This window comes from Maylandia zebra, linkage group LG14, assembly GCF_041146795.1.
Source record: "Maylandia zebra isolate NMK-2024a linkage group LG14, Mzebra_GT3a, whole genome shotgun sequence".
Lineage (NCBI taxonomy): Eukaryota > Metazoa > Chordata > Actinopteri > Cichliformes > Cichlidae > Maylandia > Maylandia zebra.
The window spans coordinates 31,139,685-31,163,598 of NC_135180.1; the positions used below are offsets into that span (position 1 = coordinate 31,139,685).

The window sequence follows — 23,914 nt, forward strand, 5'->3', positions numbered from 1 at the left end:
AGCGGTCTTTTATTTTGAAGTGCCCTTGAGTTCCGGTGCGCGACGCGCGAGGTTTGTTTTTGTCGCGTGAACGTGCTAGCTAGCAGGCCGAGTTTTTCTTGGCTATCCCCTTTGCATCGTATTTTTAGTTTTATTGTGTCTTTACATCATTATATTACGAGATATATCGCGACATGAAAGTGCACACTCTTGAACGTCGTCATGGTAAGTCTGAAAAACGTTAAATTCACTTTTTGTGGGCTCCCCCCAATTTGACAACGATAGGCTGTCAGTGTAAAATAAAATGTTTCTCCGTAAAGTTTTTTTGCTTATCTAAAACAAACGTAAGCTAACGTTACTCATTGTTGCCCAAACAGTTTCGCTGTCACGGTAGTTTTTAGGTAATGTAGTTGAATACCGGCTACGTTGTAGTGTGACTGCCCTAGTAAATGTACACCACAACTTTGTTCTGAAACTCGGGACACCTTTCTGCTTTTTCATTCAAGTTATGTTACATTCACATTCTCAGGTATCAAGCTGTAGTACAGTGCAGTCAGTGGAATGGATTTGCCCTTAAAAAACATGTACGAGACATTCAAAGATGAAATCTGGAAAGGTAGGAAAACCTATGCAACTTCAAAAAGCTGTGATTTTGGTCATCGGTACTTTTTAATCAGACGCCCGCAAAAACAGTTGTATTCTGAATATTATAAGTAGAAATGCATTGTACAGATTTACCTTTCCCCTCTAAATCGGTTTGTGGCTTGTCGACTTAATGATGAGTTCTTACCCATTATGAACATTTTAGAACTGGGACCACTGGATCACAACTGGTTTGACATACTGACTGCTCAAACGTCAGCGAATGAGGGTAGCGGCTCTGATCAAGATGAGCTCTGTGCCAATCAGGAGGGACATTTTAAAACCCCTTTAGACAAAACTGCAGTAGACAGTCAGCTGTTTTCTACTCCTAAAGTTTTCAGACACAGTCGAATTGTGTTACCTGAAATTGTGGATGAGCAGTCGTTCTCTACTACACAAGGTAATTCATTCAGATTGTTACTTATTTATACTGTAAATCTCCAACATGTTATTTAAACACTTGCTAAATAAAAATATAGGTTTCTGTTTTGATTTAATTGCAATCAAGAAGCTGCTGTAACCTACTTATTCTTAGATTAAATCTAAAAATATTGTTTCTCTGTGATACTTCTTAGAAAATGATACATTGCCATGGATGGAAACACAAAGTCCATATGTGTTTCGGATCTCAAAAAAGGGGTGAGTGCAACAATGAATTATCAGTGTTTAAATTCAGAGTTGCTATATATACTGCCATTTTTGTGAATGGTATTGGGGGGGGGGGGGGTTTGTTTTGTTTTTTAAGTGATTAAATAATTTAAGTAGTTGTGTAATTAAATCACAACAGGAACAACAATAACTGATTTTAATAAAGCATACTGAAAAACTGCCTTATTTTGTGGGGGGGGTTGGGAGGGAGCTATTTTCATGATAATTTTACAACAACAGCTTGGCTTTTTATGTTTTTCCAGCTATTGGCTGTTTTTAATGTATGTTTTGACTTTTTTAGGGTTCCTGATACAGAATATGAGGAAATCCAACCTCAGAATCAGGACAATTTTGGTGAGGTTAAATATAATCTTAGTCTCATTTACATGAATTGCATACAGAAGCCAAGACTTAATCATCACTGCTTAATTTGCTTACTTCTACCATATTTACAGATCCACTTGATACCCCGCATAAATCTCCAGTACGTATAGCATATCCAATGATTAATATTTTTCTGATAGTATTTGAATGTAGAAGAGTGAATAAAATTAAATGTACCTATCTTTATGTTTTTGTTTTGATTTTTGTTTTTAATGATACAGATGAGCTATGCCAAGCATATTTCTGAAAGTCTTGGTGCACAGATTAACCCTGATATTTCATGGACCAGTTCTTTGAATACACCACCCCCTGTTCCATCTACCCTGATTTTGTGTAAGCCAATAGCAGACTCGCTCATTTTAAACAACTGAAAAGGTTATATGTTCATTAATTTTTTGTCTCCTTTTAATCTTGCAGCTAAAGTTGATGAGAGTCCCTGTCCAGTGAGTGTTTCTGCAGACAAAAGTGTTGTTGTGAGTACTCAGTCCAGCACAAATATACAGCAAACCTATCTTTATCTATTATTTTGATGAATATCACTCAATGTTGAATTTCTGGTCCTGCTGTATTCACATTCTTTAAATGGATATTCTGAAATTGTAACATGTTAAGAATGGTTGAATTTATGATTTTATGTGTTACTAGAAATCAGAATCAGAAATTGTTCTTATTGTATTACTCTTTTTGACATATTACAAGCAAAGAGGTGCAACATTTCAGATTTCTGCTGACAAAGTGTTTTGTCCTCTTACCTTTTCCAGTTTGTACGGAAGCTTTTCCCTTCTCTTTCAAATCCTTCCAGAATTGTGGTAGCACCACCTAAAAATGATAATATAACTACTGATAACCACGGTACTGACTTCTCTTTTTTTAGTATCACATTAACTGAAATGGTGAATATTTGTGAACTAACTATGGCTCCCAACAATTTTGGCTGACATGCTGATTGTTGCTCTGTCATCAACAGATGCTGTTTTGCCTGAAGTTGTTTCCTCCCAGACTTTATTAATGCAGAATGAGGGTATTTGGCAACAGATACTACGGGGTGCTAATGGAGATGGCAAAATGGCCAGTGCTCCTGATGAATTTCAAAATGCTTCATCCACTTTCCTCGCCAACAGTAGTTCAGCACTGAGAAAAGTGAAACCTGACAGAATCAGACGGAAGCAATTCAAATTAAGTGAACATGACTGCAGCTCTACAGATATCTCAAAAACAAACCAGTGTAATGAAGAGCACAAAGCTGATGAAGAACATAGCACCGTTCCATCATCCCCACCGGCAAAAAATGGAAGCACTGGAATCAGCCAATGGTCTCCATTGAATTTATCTGAAATTCCCCCTTGTACTGCAGAAAATAATATTTTAACAGAACTGCAGCCTGACTTTGATTCTAGACAGCTTGTCAGGCCACCTATAAAAATCACAGACACTGGATTAATTAGGAAAAAAAGAAAATTTATTTACACTGTTGAGACTTTGAAGCCAAAAGTTAAAGAAAATGAAACTAACTTTCAGAAGATGAACACATCATCAGTAATTCCAGATACTGGTAACATATTTAATTATTAAAAATATATGTATATTTTTCTGTTAAAATAGAAGTGTTTTTTTTTTTTGTTTTCTATAATGACTGAAAACTTTTGTTTTTTATCACCATGCTTTCTTTTAGGACCAGAACTGAGTAGTAAGCAGTCACAAGATGCCCCAGATGAAGCAAGCTGCTGCAGTAATGAGAAGAATGCAGAAGAAAAATGTACTTTGGAAAATTTGCCTTCATCTGTGCAAGAAAAAGTCCAGGATCTTGACATGTCACAGCTTCACAAAGATTTTGCACAAGACTTCAGCCAAATTTCAGACTCTGGTAGACCGACTAAAGGAGTTGCAGAAGATCAAGACCACTTCTCACCTTCAGCCTGTCTGTTGGCCATGAAAAAAGCTAAGCATCAAACAATTCAAGCAAGCCTTCACCATGACTATAACAGCATCAGTAACACAGGACATACGTCTACCACTAATCAAAATTATTCCACCAATGAAGGCACCATAAGTGACAGTGGTTTCCAGTCTGCTGTTGCAGATATCACTCACACTGCTTCTTCTTGTATTGTTCCTTTCTCAGAGAACACTGGATCAAAAACTGATATTCACAGGACTACTCCTTTTCCATCTACGCAGAGAGGAAATGAAAAATCCCAGCTCCTGGAAAGACAGACTATAGATGGCGAAAGAGAAGGTCAGTTGGACAAGGAGAGCACAGTATCACAACTGCCAAGCAGTCTAAAAGGAACTGATGATGGCCTTAACTGCATTCCACAAAATGGTGAGGTTCGTGGCAGACTGCTAGAGAAGACAAACATTTCTCTTCCACCCGCTCATGCATCAGGATTCAAAACGGCTTCAAATAAAGGTATACAAATTTCCTTGGCCAACCTGGAGAAGGCAAGGCATCTCTTTGAAGAAAGAGATGGCAATCAGCCCACCAAATGCAACAGTGCCACGAAACTTAAAAATAGCCAGAGCAATGGATCCATGACAAGCACAGTTTCTGTATCAAATCAGCAACCTTCTGTAAGTGAAATATTTGAGGGTGGCAGCTGCCACTTAACAGCTTCACAAAAAGCTGATGTGACAGAACTGTGCACTCTCTTGGAAGAAGCAGATAGCCAGTTTGAATTTACACAGTTCAGAGGTGCAGAAGTAAAACAGCCTTTTCAAGAAAATGCCTGCTTTCTAGAGAAGACTGACAAAGACCTTGATCCTGATTTTCTTGCAGGCATAGATTTTGATGACAGCTTTAGTTCAGATGCTGAAAAGCACTTGGCAATAACTGCCATGCCTGACAAAATGACCTGTGTGGTAGATGAAAAAGCAAATGGTGGGACATCAAACATCACTGATAAATCCACCGGTGTATCAGTGTCGAGTTCTGTAAAAAGAGAAAATATCTCTGCTGGAGAGGTGCTTTCCTCTTCAGAAGACATTCCTGGAAGAAATAATTGGCTTATATCAAAGAAGCAAAAAAGTCTTAACAGAGCTGAGCACGGTGACGCAAGCAAGATGGAGAAACCGAATCCTTTAATGCTTGGTGTTACCTTTAAGACTGCAGGAGGGAATGCTTTAAGAGTTTCAAAAACATGTCTAAGCAAAGCTAGAGCTTTATTTGCTGATTTAGAAATTAATGTGTCAGATCTGAATATATCACACAAACAGGCTGCTGAGACTGATGCAAAAACCAAAAAGATGTGCAATGTAGATTCTGAAACGGCCACAGCTGATTTCAAGTTCACTCTCAAAGACGACTGCCACGTTGAAGAGAAAACTTGGAGTTGTTTTTCCAACACCAAACAGCCTGTCTCTGCATTGAAACAGGCCAGAGACATGCAAGATAAAGATACTACGAAAAGTTTTGAAAACTGCAAAATGGATGCCATTACCATTTCTGAGGAACATGCCATTGTAGACACAGAGTTTGAGAATGTAAACACTGGACTAAGTAGGCCACATCCTGATGATATAGAAATGGAACGTGTTGGTTGTAACACTGTGCTGGAATTTAAAAATCCAGTTTCTTTCCATGAAAACTCATTTTCCACTTCAAAGCTTCTACCATGCCCAGCATTAAAGAGTATTGATTCCTCTGCCATCAGTGAATTGAGCAGTGGTGATGGATTCTGTACAGCCAGTGGGAGGAAAGTATCCGTGTCAGCTGATGCAATGAAAAAGGCTAAATGTCTTCTGAATGACACTTATTCACTTGAAGACACAAGCAAAAAAATAAGCCAAAAAGAAAATGTTTTAAGAGCAGCACAGTTCACTGCTCAAAATAAAGAATCTATTCCTAAAACAAGTGGATTTGACACAGCCACTGGGAAAGGAGTTTCAATTTCATCCACAGCTCACAAGAAAGCAAAATGCCCGTTGAGTGAATCTGATACAGTGTATCATAAAATCAATGCAAAACCATCACATTACAAGATTCCAGTATATGGCCCACCACCCAGCAATGTAGGATTTCTTGCAGCCAGTGGAAAGAAAATAGCATTTTCCTCCAAGGCCCTTCAGAAGGCCAAAGCACTTTTCAGTGACATCAGTTTCAGTGCAGACAGCCCAGCTGGTCCTTACCCAAAGAACGGTGACAAGAAAAATGACAATTGTGAACATCCAGACAAAATGCAGAGTGGTTTGACCGCAGAGGGAGAAAACGTCCATGTCTCAGAGAAGCAAATTTTAAAGGACTTTGAAGATTCTGTTTTAACAAACGCTATGCAAGAGAGAGTAGACTGTGATATAGATGTTAACAATGGTGAAAATATTATGCATACAAGTGGAAGTGGCAGTGACTTAGGAATTAGACCAGATCAAGGGATGACTTCAAACATTTCTGTAGAGTCTGCAAATAAACAAGTGAAACAAAAAGACAGTTTGCCACTACAAAGTGGTGGATTTGGTCCAGTAAATGGAAAGGGAGTTTCCATTTCATCTGAAGCCCTTAAGAGAGCAACATCCCTGTTGGAGCAATGTGATGAAGAGAACACTAAAATCAATGTTAATCAGTCACATTTGAAGACTTCAGTTTACAGCCCACTCCCCACAAGTGGTGGATTTCATGCAGCCAGTGGAAAGGCTTTGACACTTTCATCCGAAGCCCTTCAGAAGGCTCTTTTCAGTGATATCATTTCCAGTACAGAGAGTCCAGTTGTTCCACACACACAGAGTATAAAAATTTTTGTAAAGTCTGGAAGTGGATGCACTGAAGACAAAAACAAACAGCTAAAAAAAGAAGAAGCCAGTTTCCCACTACAAAGTGGTGGGTTTCAGACAGCAAGCGGAAAAGGACTTGCTATTTCATCTGAAGCCCTCAAGAAAGCAAAATCCCTGTTGGGTGAATTTGATGAATTGGGTGATAGAAGTGGAAAGCCATCATGTTCAAAGACTCCAGTCCCAGAGAATGGTAGATTTCTTGCAGCCAGTGGAAAGCCTGTGGCACTTTCATCTGAGGCCCTTCAGAAGGCTAAAACTCTCTTCAGTGATATAATTTCCAGTGCAGAGAGCCCACATGCAAAGAACAGTGACAGAAACCATGACAATTGTGAACCTATGGCAAAAATGCAGAGCGGTTTCAAAACTGCAGGCGGAAAAAAGGTTCATGTATCACAGAAAGATCTTTTGAATGCAAAACATCTTTTGAAGGTCTTAGATGATTCTGTTTTAACAAAAGCAATGCAAATGGCAGAAGACTGTGATATGGATGTTAGCAATGGCATTTCAGCAAAACACAAAAGTATAGCACCTATGGTTGGAACAGGGAGTGATGAGAAAAACCTTCCAGAAACCAGACTACAGCAAAAGGCGACTTTGGGCTTTTCTGTAGAGTCTGAGAAAAGATACACTGAGGACAAAGACAAACAAGCGGAACAAAAAAATGACACTTTGTTGCTACAAACAGCGAGTGGAAAAGGAGTTACCATTGCGTCTGAAGCTCTAAGGAAAGCAAGATCTCTGTTGGGTGAATGTAATGAAATGGAGGATAAAATTGGTATAAACCCTTCATGTTCCAAGATTCCAGTTCATGACTCACTTCCTCAGAATGGTGGATTTCGTGCTGCAAGTGGAAAGCCTGTAGCATTTTCCTCTGAGGCCCTTCAGAGGGCGAAAGCTCTCTTTGGTGATATAAGTATCAGTGCAGAGATTCCACATGCAAAGAATAGTCACAAGAAATATGACTACGGTGAAAACACACAGAAAATGCAATGTAGCTCCAAAACTGTAGGAGGAGAAAAAGTTAATGTTTCAGAGCAAAACCTTCTGAAAGCAAAACATCTTTTGAAGGAAGCTGATGACTCTGTTTCAAAAAAGGCAATGCAAGTGGAAGATGGTTTTACTAAAGATTGCAATATGGATATTAACTATGGAATTTCAGTAAAACATAATACATTGTCTATCAGTGACATTTCTAAGGACTCAGGAAATGGATGTACTGAAGTCACAAATGAACACATGAAACAAAAAAACACTTGGCCCCAACAAAGTGTTGGATTTCAGACAGCAAGTGGAAAAGGAGTCGCTGTTTCATCTAAAGCTCTAAAGAGAGCCAAAACCCTTCTAAGTGAATGTGAAGGAGTTGAGGATAAAACCAGTATAACAGCACCACGGGGCAAGATTTCGGCTCATGGTCCACCATTCAGGAGTAGTGGTTTTCTTGCAGCCAGTGGTAAGCCTGTTGCACTTTCATCAGAGGCCATGCAGAAGGCGAAAGCTCTTTTCAGTGATATTAGTCAGAGCAGAGACACCCCAGCTGTTGCACACACAAGAAAGAACGATAAGAAAATTGATGCTCACAATCGAGAGGAAACACATTGTGGTTTCAGCACTGCAGGGGGAGTTAAAGTCCAAGTGTCCAAAAAAAGTCTTTTGAAAGCAACCAGTCTTTTCAAAGAATTTGATGATGGGGAATGTCATGATTCCCTATTATTTTCAACAAGCCCACAAGACGATCCTATGCCAAATCTGTCAAAAGTAGAAGATGTGGAAGGACCTTCGGGTTCAAACCTCACAACAGCCTCTGACAAGTACATGTCTACCAAGGGAACTGCCTCTCTTGTAGTTGAATCCGTGCCCTCCTTGCAAGAGTCTGACCTAAAAGTTGAAAATTTAAGAGGACATGGTTGTACGTCTGTCAATAACAAGGCAGCTAAAGATGCATTTAAGTTTCAGGAAGACACCATAACACCATCTGGGGCAGGCACTCTGCATGATTGCCCTGAAGAGGAAATGCAGTGTCTGCTGGACTATGAAATAAATGAGGAGAGCAGCACCAAGGAGTCTAAAGTTTTAAAACCAAATGAGTCTTCAGTTCTTAACTTTCAGTCACTTAACCTTACTGGTTGCACAGAGACCCAGCAAAAATTTCTTGCCCAGGAAGCTCTGGACTGTACTAAAGCTTTGCTAGAAGATGAAGGTCTGGCTGAACACAATCTCTTCATGACTTTAGAAAATATGCCACTACAACATAACACAAGTGCCAATGGGTGTGAAGAAAGTGAAAAGAGAAGAGGGAAAAGATCAGTGAAAGACACAGAAATGAATGGTAGGTACCTGCATTGCTACTCAGAGTTTAAGTGTAATATTTTTATTGAAACTGTGCTGCTATTTTCAAAACTTATTTAATTAATTTATTGATGTTTTTCAAGCAAATTGCATTAATACATTTCTTGCAATTTAGGATTAAGCTGTATTGCTTACTATTTGGAATTTTCTTTTTTTTTTTTTTTTTTTTTAGAAAAGTTAAATGATACTTTATGACATGAAACCATTGTTTTCAGATGAGTAAACATGCCTGATCATAATTAACTTTAAGCCACAGCTCTGCTTTGAGAATAATAGCCTTCTAACTATTTAGGTCAGCCTCCCCTAAAAAGACGGTTACTGGAAGAGTTTGACAGGAGTCTCGTGGATCCAAAAGCTTCAACTCTCTACCCAGTCAAAAGTTGTTCCAATGGTAAATTGTTAGCACTATGGCACGTTTTCTGAGAACTGTTTATTTTGTGTTATTCATTAAATAACTATTTGTATTTATCCCTAAATAAGGTTTAATGAAGGACAGGGGAGTTTTTAAATACAGCACCTCCCTTTATCCAAACATTACTCGGCCGCACAGGTATGTTCCTGTTGAAGCACCATGTTTTCAAACAGGTTAACAAAGTTATAAGCTTTTTCTGATATGTCCTTTCTTTTCTTTTCTGCAACAGTGGAAAAACCTATGTGGAAACTAGATTCCAAAAGACACAAATACAGAACTCAATGACAGGAGACCCCAGGAGCAAATCGGCACATTACAAGACATCAGCATTTGTTCCTCCATTTGTCAGAAATGCAAAGACAGAAACCCATAAGACTATGGTGCTCAAGGATAGCATAAGAATACCTTCAGCCTTTGTTCCTCCATTCAAAAAACAAAGAACTATTGTTGAAGAGAGTTCCTGTAAAGCGCATGAGGGGGAAGACAAACACCAAAAACCGTTTGTAATGTCATCTAACAGCAAGTGTTTTGTGCCGCCCACTAAAAAAACACAAGGCGCTGCGGATGTAACTGCTGTGGCTGCAGCTCGAAGTGACGATATGAATAATCAAAGCTTACCTGTTGACTTCAGGTCTGTCAGTGCTGTTGGAGAGACATCAGGTGTAGATGGCACATGTTCAAGAAGACAAGGTGCAGTAAACAGTTTGAGGTACATCAGTGTAAAAGTTTCTTTGTGACAGTTTAAAAAAAAATCCGTTTGCAGATGTATATCAGAATCTTCAGAACACTGAGCTGGCACAGGATATACAAGACATGAGGCTCAGGAAGAAGAAGCGCCAGAACATTCGACCTCTTCCAGGGAGCTTGTATCTTAAAAAAACATCAGGAGTACCTAGGATCCCACTAAAAGCTGCAGTGAATGGAAAGATCCCAGGAAGATACACCCCAAAAAAGGCAAGGCTGTAACTGTCACTGGGTTTTTTAGCATTTTTAAGCATACTTTGATTTGTTTGTTTTGGTTTTAAACACAGACTGTGAGACACAAATGTACTTGTTTTTATTTTTCAGCTTTATGGATATGGAGTCCAAAAATATGTTTCCGATATCACTAGTGAGAATGCAGAATCTTTCCGCTTCAGCCTGCTGCAGTTCATCAAACTGGAAGCCTTTACAGATGAAGGTGGAGTTCAGCTTGCTGATGGAGGATGGCTGGTCCCCAGCAATGATGGGACTGCGGGGAAAGAAGAGTTTTATAGGTATTACTGAATCACACTTTGTGTTAAATGAATTGGAGTAATCAGGTTTAGCAATAAAATATAAGCTTAATATACTAAATATCTCGTCCTTATATGCCCACAGAGCTTTATGTGACACCCCGGGTGTGGATCCTAAATTGATCAGTGAAGCATGGGTGTACAATCACTACAGATGGATTGTGTGGAAGCAGGCCTCTATGGAAAAATCTTTTCCAGAAATAGTGGGCAGCCGGTGTCTCACACCCGAGCAGATTCTCCTCCAACTTAAGTACAGGTATGTGCAACTAAAGCTTGCTCAGATATTTATGCAGTTGTAGGTCACTTTTTAATTTGCATATCTTGTTGACAAATAAGTGTTGTTATGCTTTTCTAACTGCCATTTTGTACGGTATTTTACAGGCAAAATAAATGTTGAAAATATAGACTTTGCAGTGAATTACACTTTTAGCTAATTATGCTGAATACAATGGGATAATGTTAAATGTGGGATACAAATGTTGGCATCTACCTAGCAAAATAGCTGCTAGGTAATTATTGACTCAATTTAATGTATTCATTGATTTTTTCTAAAACATATTCTGTTTATGTCAGATATGATGTAGAGGTGGACCACAGCCGCAGGCCAGCTCTGAGAAAGATCATGGAAAAGGATGACACGGCAGCCAAAACCCTGGTTCTCTGTGTTTGCGATATCATCTCCAGGGGTCACTCCCCAAAAACACAGAGTCACAATGACACCAAAACCCCTCACAGTGCAGATGCAAAGGTTGAAACTTCAGCTGCACTCATTTGGCTGACAGATGGTTGGTATGCCATTAAAGCTCAGCTGGATGAACCTTTGACTGCAATGGTTCACAAAGGTCGACTGACTGTCGGGGGCAAGTTGATCATCCATGGGGCTCAGCTGGTCGGATCACAAGATGCTTGCTCCCCTCTGGAGGCGCCTGAATCTCTGATGTTAAAGGTAGTCTAAGACAGAGACCACAACTTTTATCTCTACACAACACAACCAGAAAAGAAGGTGTCTTACTTCCGCTTCATGTGTTTAGATCTGTGCCAATAGCTGCAGACCTGCACGATGGGATGCTAAGCTAGGATTTCACAAGGATCCTCGGCCATTCCTCCTTCCAATCTCCTGTTTGTATAGCAATGGAGGTCCAGTAGGATCTGTTGACATTGTTGTACTGAGAAGCTATCCCATGCAGGTGTGCACTGATATATAATCACTGTTAGTCAGATTTGGGTTTTATCCTTTTTAACTCTGTCTAATATGTATTTCTCAGTGGATGGAGAGGAAGCCAGATGGCAGTGTTGTATTCCGTTCTTCACGTGCAGAAGAGAAGGAGGCGAGACGATACAACAGTCACAAACAAAAAGCAATGGAAATCTTATTTGCCAAGATTCAATCTGAATTTGAAAATGAAGAAAAGGGTAAGGATCAGGTTTACAACAAGTTGAACAAGCTGCTACAGTCTGAAATTCGATAAGTTTTTTATAAGCTTTTATCTTTAGGGAGTATCAAACCACAGCGGCGAAGAAAAACAATCAGTCATCAAGAAATTGCAAATCTGCAGGATGGAGAAGAGCTGTATGAAGCAGTGGGAGATGATCCGGCTTACCTTGAGGTAGTAAAACATTTGCTTTACAGATTGTTGGCCTAATTTCAGCTGTGAAGGGTTTTAGTATATTATTTTTCCCCTCTTAGGCTCATTTGAGTGCACACCAGTTGGAGGCCCTTCATACCTACAGACGCTCTCTGATGGAGAAGAAGCAGGCTGAACTGCAGGATCGATATCACCGTGCTCTGGAAGCAGAGGAGAATGAAATGAACTGCCCCAAACGAGAGGTTACACCCGTGTGGAGACTCTGCATTGCCGACTCCATGGAGCAACCCGGCAGGGGTGTGTCTTCATTTGTCTTCTTGTTTGACTCTTTTTTTTTTTTTTATAATTACTGTAACTTGCAAACTACGTTGTGCTAACTTTTTTTTGTTTTAATCTTGGTTTCAGTTTACCAGCTGAATCTTTGGCGACCTTCCTCAGATCTACAGTCTTTACTAAAGGAAGGCTGTCGATTCAAAGTCTATAACCTCACCACTTCAGATGGAAAGAAACGTAGCTGTATCGAACCTGTTCAGCTCACTGGGACAAAGAAAACACAATTTCAAGAGCTACAGGTACTGTAGGAAACAAACTCCCTTTAGCACATGTGAATTTTTTTTTTTTACCGTTTATAAATTAAACATGTCATTGAAACTTTTGTAATGTTTCCATTCAGGCATCACATGAATGGTTGTCAACATACTTCCAACCAAGAGTTTGCACAAATTTTTTGAATCTTCAAAATCCAGATTTTGAGCCACTGTGTGGAGAAATTGATCTAGCAGGATATGTCATCAATGTTGTAGATGGAAAGGGTAGGTGTTTTTTGTTTTTTGTTTTATCACTTGCTTTTCTTACAACTGCTCGCATCAAGTTAGCTGAAAAGTCGTCTTCTTTTGAACACAGGTTCATCTCCTGCATTTTATTTGGCTGATGAGAAACTGAATTTTGTGAAAGTTCGCTGTTTCAGCAGCTTGTCTCAGACTGGTCTAGAAGACGTGTTAAAACCACGCGTCATATTGGCTCTGAGCAACCTCCAGCTCAGAGGTCAGTCAATGCATCCCACGCCTGTTGTGTATGCTGGAGATCTGACAAGTTTTTCTACAAATCCTAAAGAGGTTCATCTACAGGAATCTTTCAGCCAGCTTAAAACTCTGGTCCAGGTAAGATGCTAAAATCAAAACCTTAAAAGCTGCTGATATTCTTCAGAAACTGCTCTCTCACAGCAAAAGTGCTAATCTCCTCAGTACTAAAAATTGTTTTGTAGAAAATGTAATAAAGTAGTGTACTAACATATTTTTTTTTCCTTGTTTATCTTCATCTCAGACTTATTTGAATGCAATAAAATGTTAACATTTTCATCACTTTTCTTTTCTTTTCAGTGTCAGGAGAACTTCTTTGTAACTGCTGAAGAGAAGCTTTCAGAATTAGTCAGATCAAATGGCCGTAGCTACAGCTCCTCTCCAGCTCTCCAAAGACAAACACCAGCTTCTCTAACAGACAGAAGACAAGACATAAAGTCAAGTGTGAGTTTAACTTCATGCTGTGGTATCTGGTGTTTTTCAGTATATCTGTTATAACATAATGTCATCTAGTAATATATCAGTTCTAAGCCCATCATCTTGATTGTGTCTTTTTATACAGGTGATTTCTCAGAAGCCAGGCAGAAACCTTGGATCCGTCACACCTGTCAGCAGGAAGTCTCCTACACCAACATCTTCAGCAGAAAAAGATCCCAAAAGCCTGAAAAGAAGGAGAGCACTGGACTATCTGTCTCGTATCCCGTCTCCGCCACCTCTTTCCCATCTGGGCTCAGTGGCTTCTCCATGTGTAAATAAGACATTCAACCCACCTCGGAGGTCTGTGACACCAAGCACTTTAAAAACTGTACAGACACCATCTCACAAACCCGCTGACTCACTAGGGGAGGATGAATGGGTGAATGATGAGGAACTGGCTATGATTGATACCCAGGCACTGCGTGTTAATTTAATCTAGATACATACCACTGTGTGATGACAAACACGCTACAGCTTTTCAATTGACTGAATGTAGATGTTAAGGTTCTGTGTGTATATAACACATTTTTTTAGGGTTTTTTGTAGACTTGTTGGCCTCATAAAATGGGGAAAGTAAATATTGAAATCATGTCACTTCACAATGTTTTACAATTTTATACTTGTTTCTGTGAGGTTCCTGCATTCAGTGTTAAATAAATTCAGAATTTTATTCTAGCAGTTTTGGTCTGTGGGTCTGTTTTTGCATTTAAAGACGAACACCTTCAGGGTTGAGAAACTGGTTGATTCTTGTAGTAATGTATTGTTGTTTGGGGGGTTTACATCCTTACTGCCTTCTTAGGAATTAAGAAGGGAAGTAGCAGCTACTTGCTGTTAATGAACTGTACTTGATTAATTGATCGTCAACAAGTTTGAGCATCTATATAAAAGTACAGCTCGGGTTTGCCAAATTGCATCTGAAATAATCACATAATATAGTTTGGTTGCATTCATTTATACAAGCATAACTTCAATGAACTGAAACAATGTAAAGAAGATATGAGAGGCTGATAAAGTCATACAGAAAAATGATTCCTCTAGACTACAAATGAGCAAATTCCTTTAGTCATTTTACTAAAGGTGGGAACAACTAATTAAGGGTTATTAATCAAGGTAAGATTTGTCAGTTATGTCAAACTGACAAATATTGATTTATTTTTGGAAGCTTTAAAAAAGGTTTATAGGTACAAGAATACAGTATAACTTAAAGAAATTCACCATATAAAAAAGTTTGTAATAACCACTTTGAGTGATCTTGATTCAAAGCGTTAAGTATTTCACCATTTTGCTACACCACTAGTGATTAGTTTGTGGAGATGTCACAAGTATATCGATTTGATTTAGCTGTTTTCGCTTAACTGTAATGCTGACTTGGACTTTTTTTTTTCTTTTTTTTTAAATTCTGGTCTCTTTTTTTAAATTTAGGTATTTTCAATATAAAGATGTCAGGAAGCAGTTTATAATGCAGTCCAGGGCAGTGAATAGCAACTGCTCACATACGCTATAGAAACGCAGGCATTATAAAATACAGCGGGACTCGGTGAAGTAGTTACTACTCTTTGTATAAAGTAGCTACTGCTCTTTGTACCCATTTTTGTCACTACCCCGTCGCCTTTCAGTCCCGCTGGTGTCGCTCACGCAACGAGTGGCCAGGATGCCTGCCATTAATAAGAGAATAGAAGAAGAAAGTCACTTCCGTAAACACAAGGCAAGTGCGATTTTGAATCTGCACACCGGTTAATGTGGGTTTCCCCTGAATTTATGCATCCCCAGTATGAACGGTAGGCAACCGTGAATATCGTCCGTTACTCTATTATTTTACGTTTACGTAGTGAACAATTTTGTTTATTTATTTATTTATTTTTCTTGTTTTCTGTGCAACTCGTGTTGTGGCACGTTAGCCAAAGGTTAATGGTTGGCAGAAGACATGGTTTCGATTTTAGCTGATTAATCTACGGTGTGTTTAATCATGTGCACTTGTATTTACATATAAACCCAGCCCAAAAAGCAAGCCAAATGTTTTTGGTGGATGTATATATTTTGTGACATGGGTTATTGACAAAAAGTCTTATACCGTTGGAAAGTCTGTTTATTTCCCTTTACATTTGTAAGGAAAATGAAAAACTCGCCAAATCTTTTCTGCCAATGTCAAGGGTCTTATTCTGCTATTGACTCTTAGTTTGAGCTTCTGGCACCCCATGTGTTGACAATCACGTGCCTTATTGGTGCCTGATTATCAGCACCTGTGAGCATGGGCTCTAATGAGATTTCTCCTATCGCAGTTGGATCATAGAGACAGACTGTGGATAAGATGCAGGGAACTTTATGCTGATTGGATAGCGTAACAGCTTTTGGTGGAAACAGTGTGATGATATGGAGTGTCATCTCCCTCACTGTAAAAACAAGGCTTGTCATCATTGGAGGCAATTTTAGTGCAGAAAGATCCCCACAGTCTGGAACTAACCTTTATTCTCCACGATCACAACACTCACCCTGACAGAGCGGGGTTTATCAAAGTCCCATTGAATATTTTTGGGATCAGCTTAGGCTTTGTGGGCGTTTGTGCCAGAATGACCAACACAACCACATTGGCTGACTTGTGACAAATGCTGGTTGACAAATGGGATGGCATCCCACAGCAGTGTGTGACCAAGCTGTTGACCAGCATGAAAAGGAGATGGCAGGCTCCTGTTTGTTTAATTAATAAATTATTAAATTGGCAAAATGCTTTCTTTCTTCAGACTTTAATCATCACACTCCAGTAAATAACACCAAACAAGAGACAGAAGCAGAATAAGATGTGTGGCTGGCATCAGCAGAGAAGATTTTTCATGGGTGCAACCCACATATTCAACTCTTCTGCTCAACCCAGAAATGCATTTTCCTTACAAATGCGGCACCATTTCAGGTCAAATAAACAAGCTTTCCACAAGCATAACTCTTTTTTTTTTTTTCTTTCTTTTTTTTTGCCAAAAAGCGTTGTTACAAAGAAATAATCAACCAAACATTTTCTTACTTTTTCTGCTACGTTTATAAATTGACATAGCAGCACTGAAAAATCTATAAGATAAAATAAATAAAGCAAAATAATAAGAATAGGAATAAAATACAGTATTATTATGTAGTATTTTTGTGGTGTTTCAATGTTGTAAGTATTCTAATCTGTTTTCATCCAGATGTCTCAGCCTGAATTATGTTGTACAACCTCTGATGCCATAGAAACATCTTGTGTGAGTGAGGATAAAGAAGCTTGTAAAGATGACTCTGCTGACACAAACAGTAAGTGTGTGGGCACTGACGGTGGCGCTCCAGACAGCAGTGTCAGGGACCGCGTGTTAAGGGAGGTAGGATTCACCAGCTCTGCCTTCATCGGTCCAGCATTTCCTCCACAAACAACTGCAGCCGAGTCTGTCATTGAAGACTCGCTGAGTGAGTTTTACAAAGAGCTTGAGAAGATCAATACCCCTGATGGTGCTAATGGTAACCCAGGGAAACAAGATGCAGCTTTTGATCAGCCACTTGTACCTACTAAATTACCCACCAGCAACAAAACTCAGGATGTTCCTGAGGAGAAAATTGCTACCATGAGGGACTTTGAAGAAACAGATGGCTCCCAAAAAAGCAATGGAAGAAAACAGCCAGCATGGCCTCACTGGTATCAAAATGAGCCATACAATCCCAGGAGGCAGAGGCCAGGCCCGGAGCTGAGCTCTCCCCAGTGGCGTCATCCACAACCACTGGACAGGCCACCACACCTGAGATTTCAGAGGCCACCATTCCCTCACCAACCACCACCGTATGCATTCCCAAATCTACAAAACCCACCACCACATGTGAACCCTACCTTTCAACATCCAAGCATGGCAAACCGCTTTCAAGAGGAGCTGCGGTTTCCACCTTTTTATAGATTCCCACCTCCAAATGTTTCCAGACACCACTCTCAGGGATTTTATGGAGGTCCTCAACATCAGTTTGACAGGGATGTGCATGGCTCCAGCTATGATGGACACTCAGCTAATGAAAATGTCAGGTGGCCTAGAGATAGAAGTGAAGAGCTCTCTCAGTTAAATGAAGATTATGACAGGCTCCAGAGATGTGATTCAGAAAATGAACCTTGGGAGCGACAGCACTACTATCAGCCGCGTGACGACACACATGCAAGCCATTCAGCCCTGGTGCTGATCTTGATGCGGGGATTGCCAGGATCTGGGAAATCCACACGTGCCAGGTAAATCTGTGTGTAATCTTAATTTAATTTCGATCTATTTATTCTTATCTTATAGCTTAAAAACAGCAGTTTGACACCGATTGTTTCCCACAGGGAGCTGCTCTCCACTGGCCCCAGTGGGATCATTTTGAGCACAGATGATTACTTTGCACACAAAGATGGCTACCACTATGATCCTAGTCTTCTTGGAGCAGCACATGAGTGGAATCAGAGAAGAGGTATTGACTCATTACAATTTCAGTCATTTAATACGAGTAAAGCAACCACAGTGCCTCTGTACTGTAGTGGTTTACATATTCATCTGACAAAAAGCAAGATCCCCTGGTCTATAGAGTATTTTAAATGAATCAGCCACAACATTAACACACTTAAAAAAGAGCCTAAGGCATTTACACGGTCTCCTAAACATCTTGGTAACCAAAAGGATTCACTGTTAACTTTAATGGTGGAGACCCCTGGAAGTCCCTAATTGGTTAGTGTTGTTTTTGTGTGGGTTGGCCTACACAATTTTCAGACAGGTGGTTTTAATGTTGTGCTAATGTGCGAGTGTGTTTATTTGAAGAGATGTTTCAGTGGCCTAGCTATCCAGCATTTAAAACAGAAATGTTAAATAGGTGACTTTTTCACTGATAATGTGTGAGCAACATGGGGGCGAAAAGTGATTGTCGAAAAAAAAAAAATCAAATTAAATGGAACATAAAACAAATTAAACATTTTGGTTTAAAAACAGTTTTAATTTTCTTGCCAGAACTTGTCAGAATCTTTTCTTAATCTTCTCAGCTAGAAGTGCTCTTCATGATGGCCGGTCTCCCATTATTATTGATAATACAAACATTCAAGCCTGGGAAATGAAGCCATATGTCAAAATGGTAAGTGGCCATACTAAATATTTATTATTGTTGTTGTTGTTGTTGTTTTTATTATTAGTTAATATTTCATACCACTTTCACTAATCCTTCGAATTCCTCCAACTCCTGCATCAGGCTTTGGAGAGCGGATACAAAGTTGACTTTTGTGAACCGGACACCAGGTGGAAATATGATCCTTACGAGCTGGAGAAGTATGATTTCTGACTCATGATATTAAAATGCTGTTAGACATAGTTTAGACTTCACATTCTAACATTATCCTCTTTTTTTCTTTTTCTTTTACCTCCAGGAGGAACAAACACGGTGTTCCTCAGGAGAAGATCGCGCAGATGATGGACCGTTTTTCTATTCCCATATCCATAGACATTGTCATGAATTCAGAAGAACCGTTTCATGTGAACCAGAGACGTCAACCAGAGCAGCCACAAATGATGAGGAAAAAGCCAAATTTACATAATTTCTAAGACAATTTAACAGCTTCGTAATTTACCTTGTATGACCATTTTTAGAGTAAATATTGTGATTTTTATCATTTGTACCTGTTTTTAATATATTACTTTGTATACTGTAATTTTTTTCTAAGAAAAGAGAAAAAATATTTTTCTGAGGAAATTAAAATTGCAATTTAGTATGTAATAACAGATTTTTACAGTATGCGTATTCTTCACATTACAGAACAACAGTGAAAACCAGGAGTTTGCCCTGTTTTAAATTTATTTTTTTACTCATTTACAAGTTGTTCCAATTTTTGGTGAGCTTGATCAGTGATTTATCATCTTGGTTGTTGTTCTCTTTCTTTCTTTCTTTCTTTCTTTCTTTTTTTTTTTTTTTAGCTAGAAATTGTTTCTTCCTGCGACATAACCAATAGGCAGATTTTCAGTGCCAAAATAGCCAAATATAAACATTGATATGAATTTTCTTTTTTAGTTTGTTACACTGGTGTTAGTGTTGTTCTTACATAATTAAAACATTGTTGGTCCAGGATCAGTGTTGCAACTGACCAGTCCTGTTGTCTGGGTATTTAGTTAGCATTAGCCAAGAAGCTAGCTAATGCTATTAAAAACTGTCACAAGTAAACCAATATGAGTAGCTAAATTTGGCTAACAGCAAAAATAGCTTGATAATATATTGTTATATAGCATACATTAATAAAGGAAACACTTGAAGTGCTTTCTATTTGTTCCAGAAGAGAGTTTTACATAAGCAAATGTTGATGCAGGAACAACACCAACATGGGAATATCACACACATTGTGTGTCTGTGTGTATAAAGAAATTTAGTCGATTCAAGTATACCCTCTGATTTTATTAGTTTGCAGAACCACCTTTAGCAGCAGTAACTGAAGTCGCAGAATTTCAGCCAAGCTTTAACCGTGAGACAGTTGACCGCACAGCTCACTCTAGAATACTTTGGTATACAGAGGAGTTTTTTGTAAACTCTGACTGCAAGATGCCGAGGTCCTGTGGCTTCCAAATGAACTAACTCACCCCTCTGCCACTGTGCTTGACAGCCGGTGTGAGGTGTTTGCTGATATGCTGTGTTGGATGTTCATCAGTAGCGGCTCTATAATATCTGCATTTTTGTCATACTTTATGTCTCCAGACGTCATTGCCCCAGAAGTCCTGTGGTTTTTCAGATGCAACTTTGCAAATCTAAGCTGTGTTGCCATATTTTTAGAGAGATGAATGTTTTTTCAAATAATATCAAATAAGCCATACGTGTTCAGTCTTTTTATATTATACTACCATGAACTTTAATATTTAACCTGCTAACTGGGGCCTGAAGAGGCTGAGATTGAGCTTTTTTGGAGACTGCAGACTGCCAAACTGCTTTTATTGAGGTGGTCACACTTACTGATTGGTCAGTTAATTAAGTGCATTGAAGCAGCAGCACCTGGCTGCTAAATGCCCTCTTATTTCCTATCAAAGCAGTAAATATGTACTTAGTTTTTCACAGGACTACACACCGTCCTGTGAAAAACAACTAAACTATACAGTAACTTCCATGTGATGCATTTTTTCTGTTTTAATGTCTTTGTGAAAACTATTTAATGCTTTTTTTAGGGTAAATATTTTATGGCAGCTAGTAGAACAGTTTCCTAGCAGAAGCGCTTAAGGATTAACAAAACAGACTGATTCTGATGTCTTTGAGTTAAAGTGTTGGTGCATAATGTTTGAAACCAATTGAAATTTTCTAATTTGAACAGAATTTTTCTTCTGTTCATAGTGGTTATTAGGAAATCCTTTCCTAAGCTGTGCTGAGTCCAAGTGATCTAAAAAAGTGTGCCTGAAGCTAAAATGAGTGTCCAAAAAGTCAGAGTTAAACAAATCAACCTGATAAAAATTTAGTGTTTCTTGTATAAAACAGATTCTTTGTGTTTCTTTGTTTGGGTGCATGAAAGGATGAAAAAGAACCTCATCTTGGCTCCTGGTAAACTTTTAAAAACATGTTTTTTTTTAAACAAAGGCCTGTAAATTGTAATCAGCATACCGGTAAACAAAAACTAACCCTGTCAGTGTGCAAATGGACAATATTGTTTCTGTCTTCTGGCAGACTCAAAATTGGTGATCCTGCATTTTGTGTGCTCATTTGTGAAAGCGAAGCAGTAATAGGTGTGCCTCCAGTTAAAAACTGTTGCGTCTTTGTAAACACAATATGCCTCACGGACAGTTTGCCAAAGAAGAATAACCCATCTACAGCTGCTGCAGCCAATTACTGTAGGGAAACATTGAGTAGAGACCCTATTACTGTAGAAACTCTGATATAGCGCTAAACACCAAGTGTGGAGAGGTCTTTGTCTGATAGCATTCAGTGTTCATTACTGTGTGTCTCACAGGAAATCACATTTCACCCCACTGTTCCTGCTGGTGCTCATTAATGCGGCACAGAGGTGATGTTTTGTTGACTCTTTTCCCCCAATCGTTGTTGTGTGGGGAACCAGAAAGTTTTTTCTACACCACAGACTATATAGTTAAATGTGTGTCTGCGGTGTTATACTGGTTGAAAATTTTGTTTTTAAGAAAATTAGGTCGTGTTTTTGGAACTGGGACTAACATGGGACAAGTTGGTATTTGTCTTTGGGATCTTAATGTGACAGATCTGGGTTAACTTTCCTGTTTCTCTGCTTCACATTTTGCTGCACTGTTGTATGCTTAAGAACAGCATACTGATAATTGGATGCACATAAACTGAGATTTAACCCAAATGCAGTATGTGTTGGTTTGAGTTAGAGAAAGGGATCAGTGAAGGGTGAAGAAAATACCAGTGAATGAGAGTGGGCAAAGGATTATTGTCCAGAATGAAATGCCACTGTGAGGTCACACTTTTTACCAAATATTAACTTAATAATAGGAATCCACGTGACTGGTTTCACTGGTCGTAGTTTTAATTCTCTTGAAGGCAGTGTTTCCAACTGATGCTCTTCCAGTCTTAAAAATATGTGTTTAGGGTTAGTTATTTGTTTTTTAGACTGCAGTATTCAGCGTACTGCTGTCTGCAGCTTCCTATCTTTTCTGTAGAGGGTTTTTAATGCTACACCAACTTTTTACATTTTATACATTTTAGTGTTACAAATTTTCCACAAAAAAAAAATAATGCAGGTTGATGTGATATGTAAGATATGCAATAATCTCTCTGTTTCAGTGTTTGTGGAAGTTTTAAGACTGAATCTAAGTCTTGCACAAGCTTGCTTTTTGATTTTTGTAAATGATTGCCTTATTTGTTTAAAGGGTTATTCTGCACGGAACTACAAAAAAAAGTCAAGGCTAAACTGTGAAAATAAATGGTAGGAAGGAAACCCATAAATTAGATTTAACTGGTAAATAAAAACTTATTGAATCTTAAAATGCAGAGCTGGCCTCAAGTATGTTCAGTATTTAAAAAGGCTAAGCCGTCCTGTGAGTCTCCCTAAGATATAATCTGACCTTGAGTCAAGAGAATCAATGAAGAGGCCCTTTAAAGGGGATTTCTAATGGATTTGCTTTCTGTCTTTTGATGTGAGTGCAGCCCTGTCTGCAGTGAAGAGTTAGGCTAAATGGTCAAAAACTGCTATTAGATTTTCTTGCAAAATGGGTGCCGGCGGCAGAAGAACAAGATGAAAAGGCTTTAATGAGTAACTCAAGTCAATAACAAAGAAGAGAAACCGTTTTAAATTTAATCTAGACTTCACTTTTTAAAGAGAAATTACACCCTCCAAAAACATTTTCTATAAAATTAAAGGCCCTTTGGTTCCACCCTTGTTAGAATAATAATGCAAACAAGCTTGAATTAGTTATTAAAAGTCTTATCAGACCAGGAAACAGTAGACAACTGTATGTTGTCACAATTCGGCTCAAAATGAAGGCCTCACATAGATGATGTTTGTTATTTTAATTAAAGTAATAAAACCAAAAATAGTATGCTTGATTGTCAGCTAATTAATATGTACGCAACGTCTCGGTGAACTGTAAATGAATGAGTGACTGTATGCATGCAAAAATAAAAAGGAAAACCTGAGATGCTCTGTCTGTCAGTAAGCCAGCATGGGGGAGAGCAGCAGAGAAGAGCCCCTGAGAGGTTTCGACAGCCCTGCTTTATAGTGCAACCCTAACTAGGTCAGCTTCACCCACCTGTTACCTAGAAGAGAGGCAAAGACAGCCAAGAAGGAAAAAAGCTGGTCTTGTGGCTGTCACTGTAACAGAATAAGACCTTTGAACTTTTAAATCACAAACATCAGTGCTGAGCAGCACAGCTGTCGACTCCCTTATCTTTAATGTAAAAGCTTTGACCTTTGTAATCCTGGAGCTGTTTAACAAGTAGGACCTCGATGAAGCTCGTGTCTGAATGCTGATATGGAGAGGGTTATAGGAAACAGTCCATTTCCAAAGAAAAACACGATTATTCTGATGTCATAAAATCTTGTTTTGAAGGAGGATTGTTTCAGCAGCTGTCTAAAGAGGACCACATTGCAGAGGCAGGGAACTACATGGCGTTTTTATGATTTCTATTGACATTTCTATTTCATGGTCCATTATAATGGGGCGGAAAAAAGCACTGAAGACTTTGCAGTGCATTGTTCGTTCTGTAGGGGCAGCCTTTCAGTCACTGACCTTCTCCAGGCACACTTAGAAATGATCGTTCTATAAATAGCAGGGATAAGAAGTTATTATGACTGTATTGGTGGCTGGATTTAGCAACTCCAACAAACCCTTATCCAATGGAGTTACAGACCACTGCTGATATTTCTCATGC

At 38.9% G+C, this 23,914-nt stretch overlaps 2 protein-coding genes across 3 annotated transcripts; both read left to right on the forward strand.

Moving 5' to 3' along the window:
- The first annotated feature begins 52 nt into the window (after positions 1-52).
- On the forward strand, positions 53-14,269 carry brca2 (BRCA2 DNA repair associated). The gene is made up of 27 exons (XM_004560609.3): positions 53-204; positions 509-595; positions 788-1,021; positions 1,197-1,260; positions 1,571-1,623; positions 1,725-1,753; positions 1,875-1,986; positions 2,071-2,126; positions 2,415-2,505; positions 2,621-3,205; positions 3,326-8,743; positions 9,056-9,154; positions 9,244-9,313; positions 9,405-9,865; positions 9,939-10,129; positions 10,244-10,431; positions 10,535-10,705; positions 11,023-11,395; positions 11,481-11,636; positions 11,715-11,862; positions 11,944-12,056; positions 12,137-12,332; positions 12,441-12,607; positions 12,709-12,847; positions 12,939-13,195; positions 13,415-13,558; positions 13,677-14,269. The coding sequence occupies exons 2-27, from the start codon at positions 541-543 to the stop codon at positions 14,028-14,030; spliced, it is 9,924 nt and encodes a 3,307-aa protein (XP_004560666.3). The 5' UTR covers positions 53-204; positions 509-540; the 3' UTR covers positions 14,031-14,269.
- A 933-nt stretch (positions 14,270-15,202) lies between these two features.
- Positions 15,203-19,669, forward strand: n4bp2l2 (NEDD4 binding protein 2-like 2). Of its 2 annotated transcripts, none has more exons than XM_004560608.3 (6): positions 15,203-15,296; positions 16,765-17,816; positions 17,910-18,034; positions 18,597-18,685; positions 18,800-18,876; positions 18,975-19,669. In XM_004560608.3, exons 1-6 carry the CDS (start codon positions 15,243-15,245, stop codon positions 19,147-19,149), a joined length of 1,572 nt encoding a protein of 523 aa, XP_004560665.1. In that variant the 5' UTR covers positions 15,203-15,242; the 3' UTR covers positions 19,150-19,669. The 2 variants fall into 2 exon arrangements, with proteins under 2 accessions (XP_004560665.1, XP_012777102.1); XM_012921648.4 differs by having other exon boundaries at positions 15,258-15,369.
- The last annotated feature ends 4,245 nt before the right edge of the window (positions 19,670-23,914 follow it).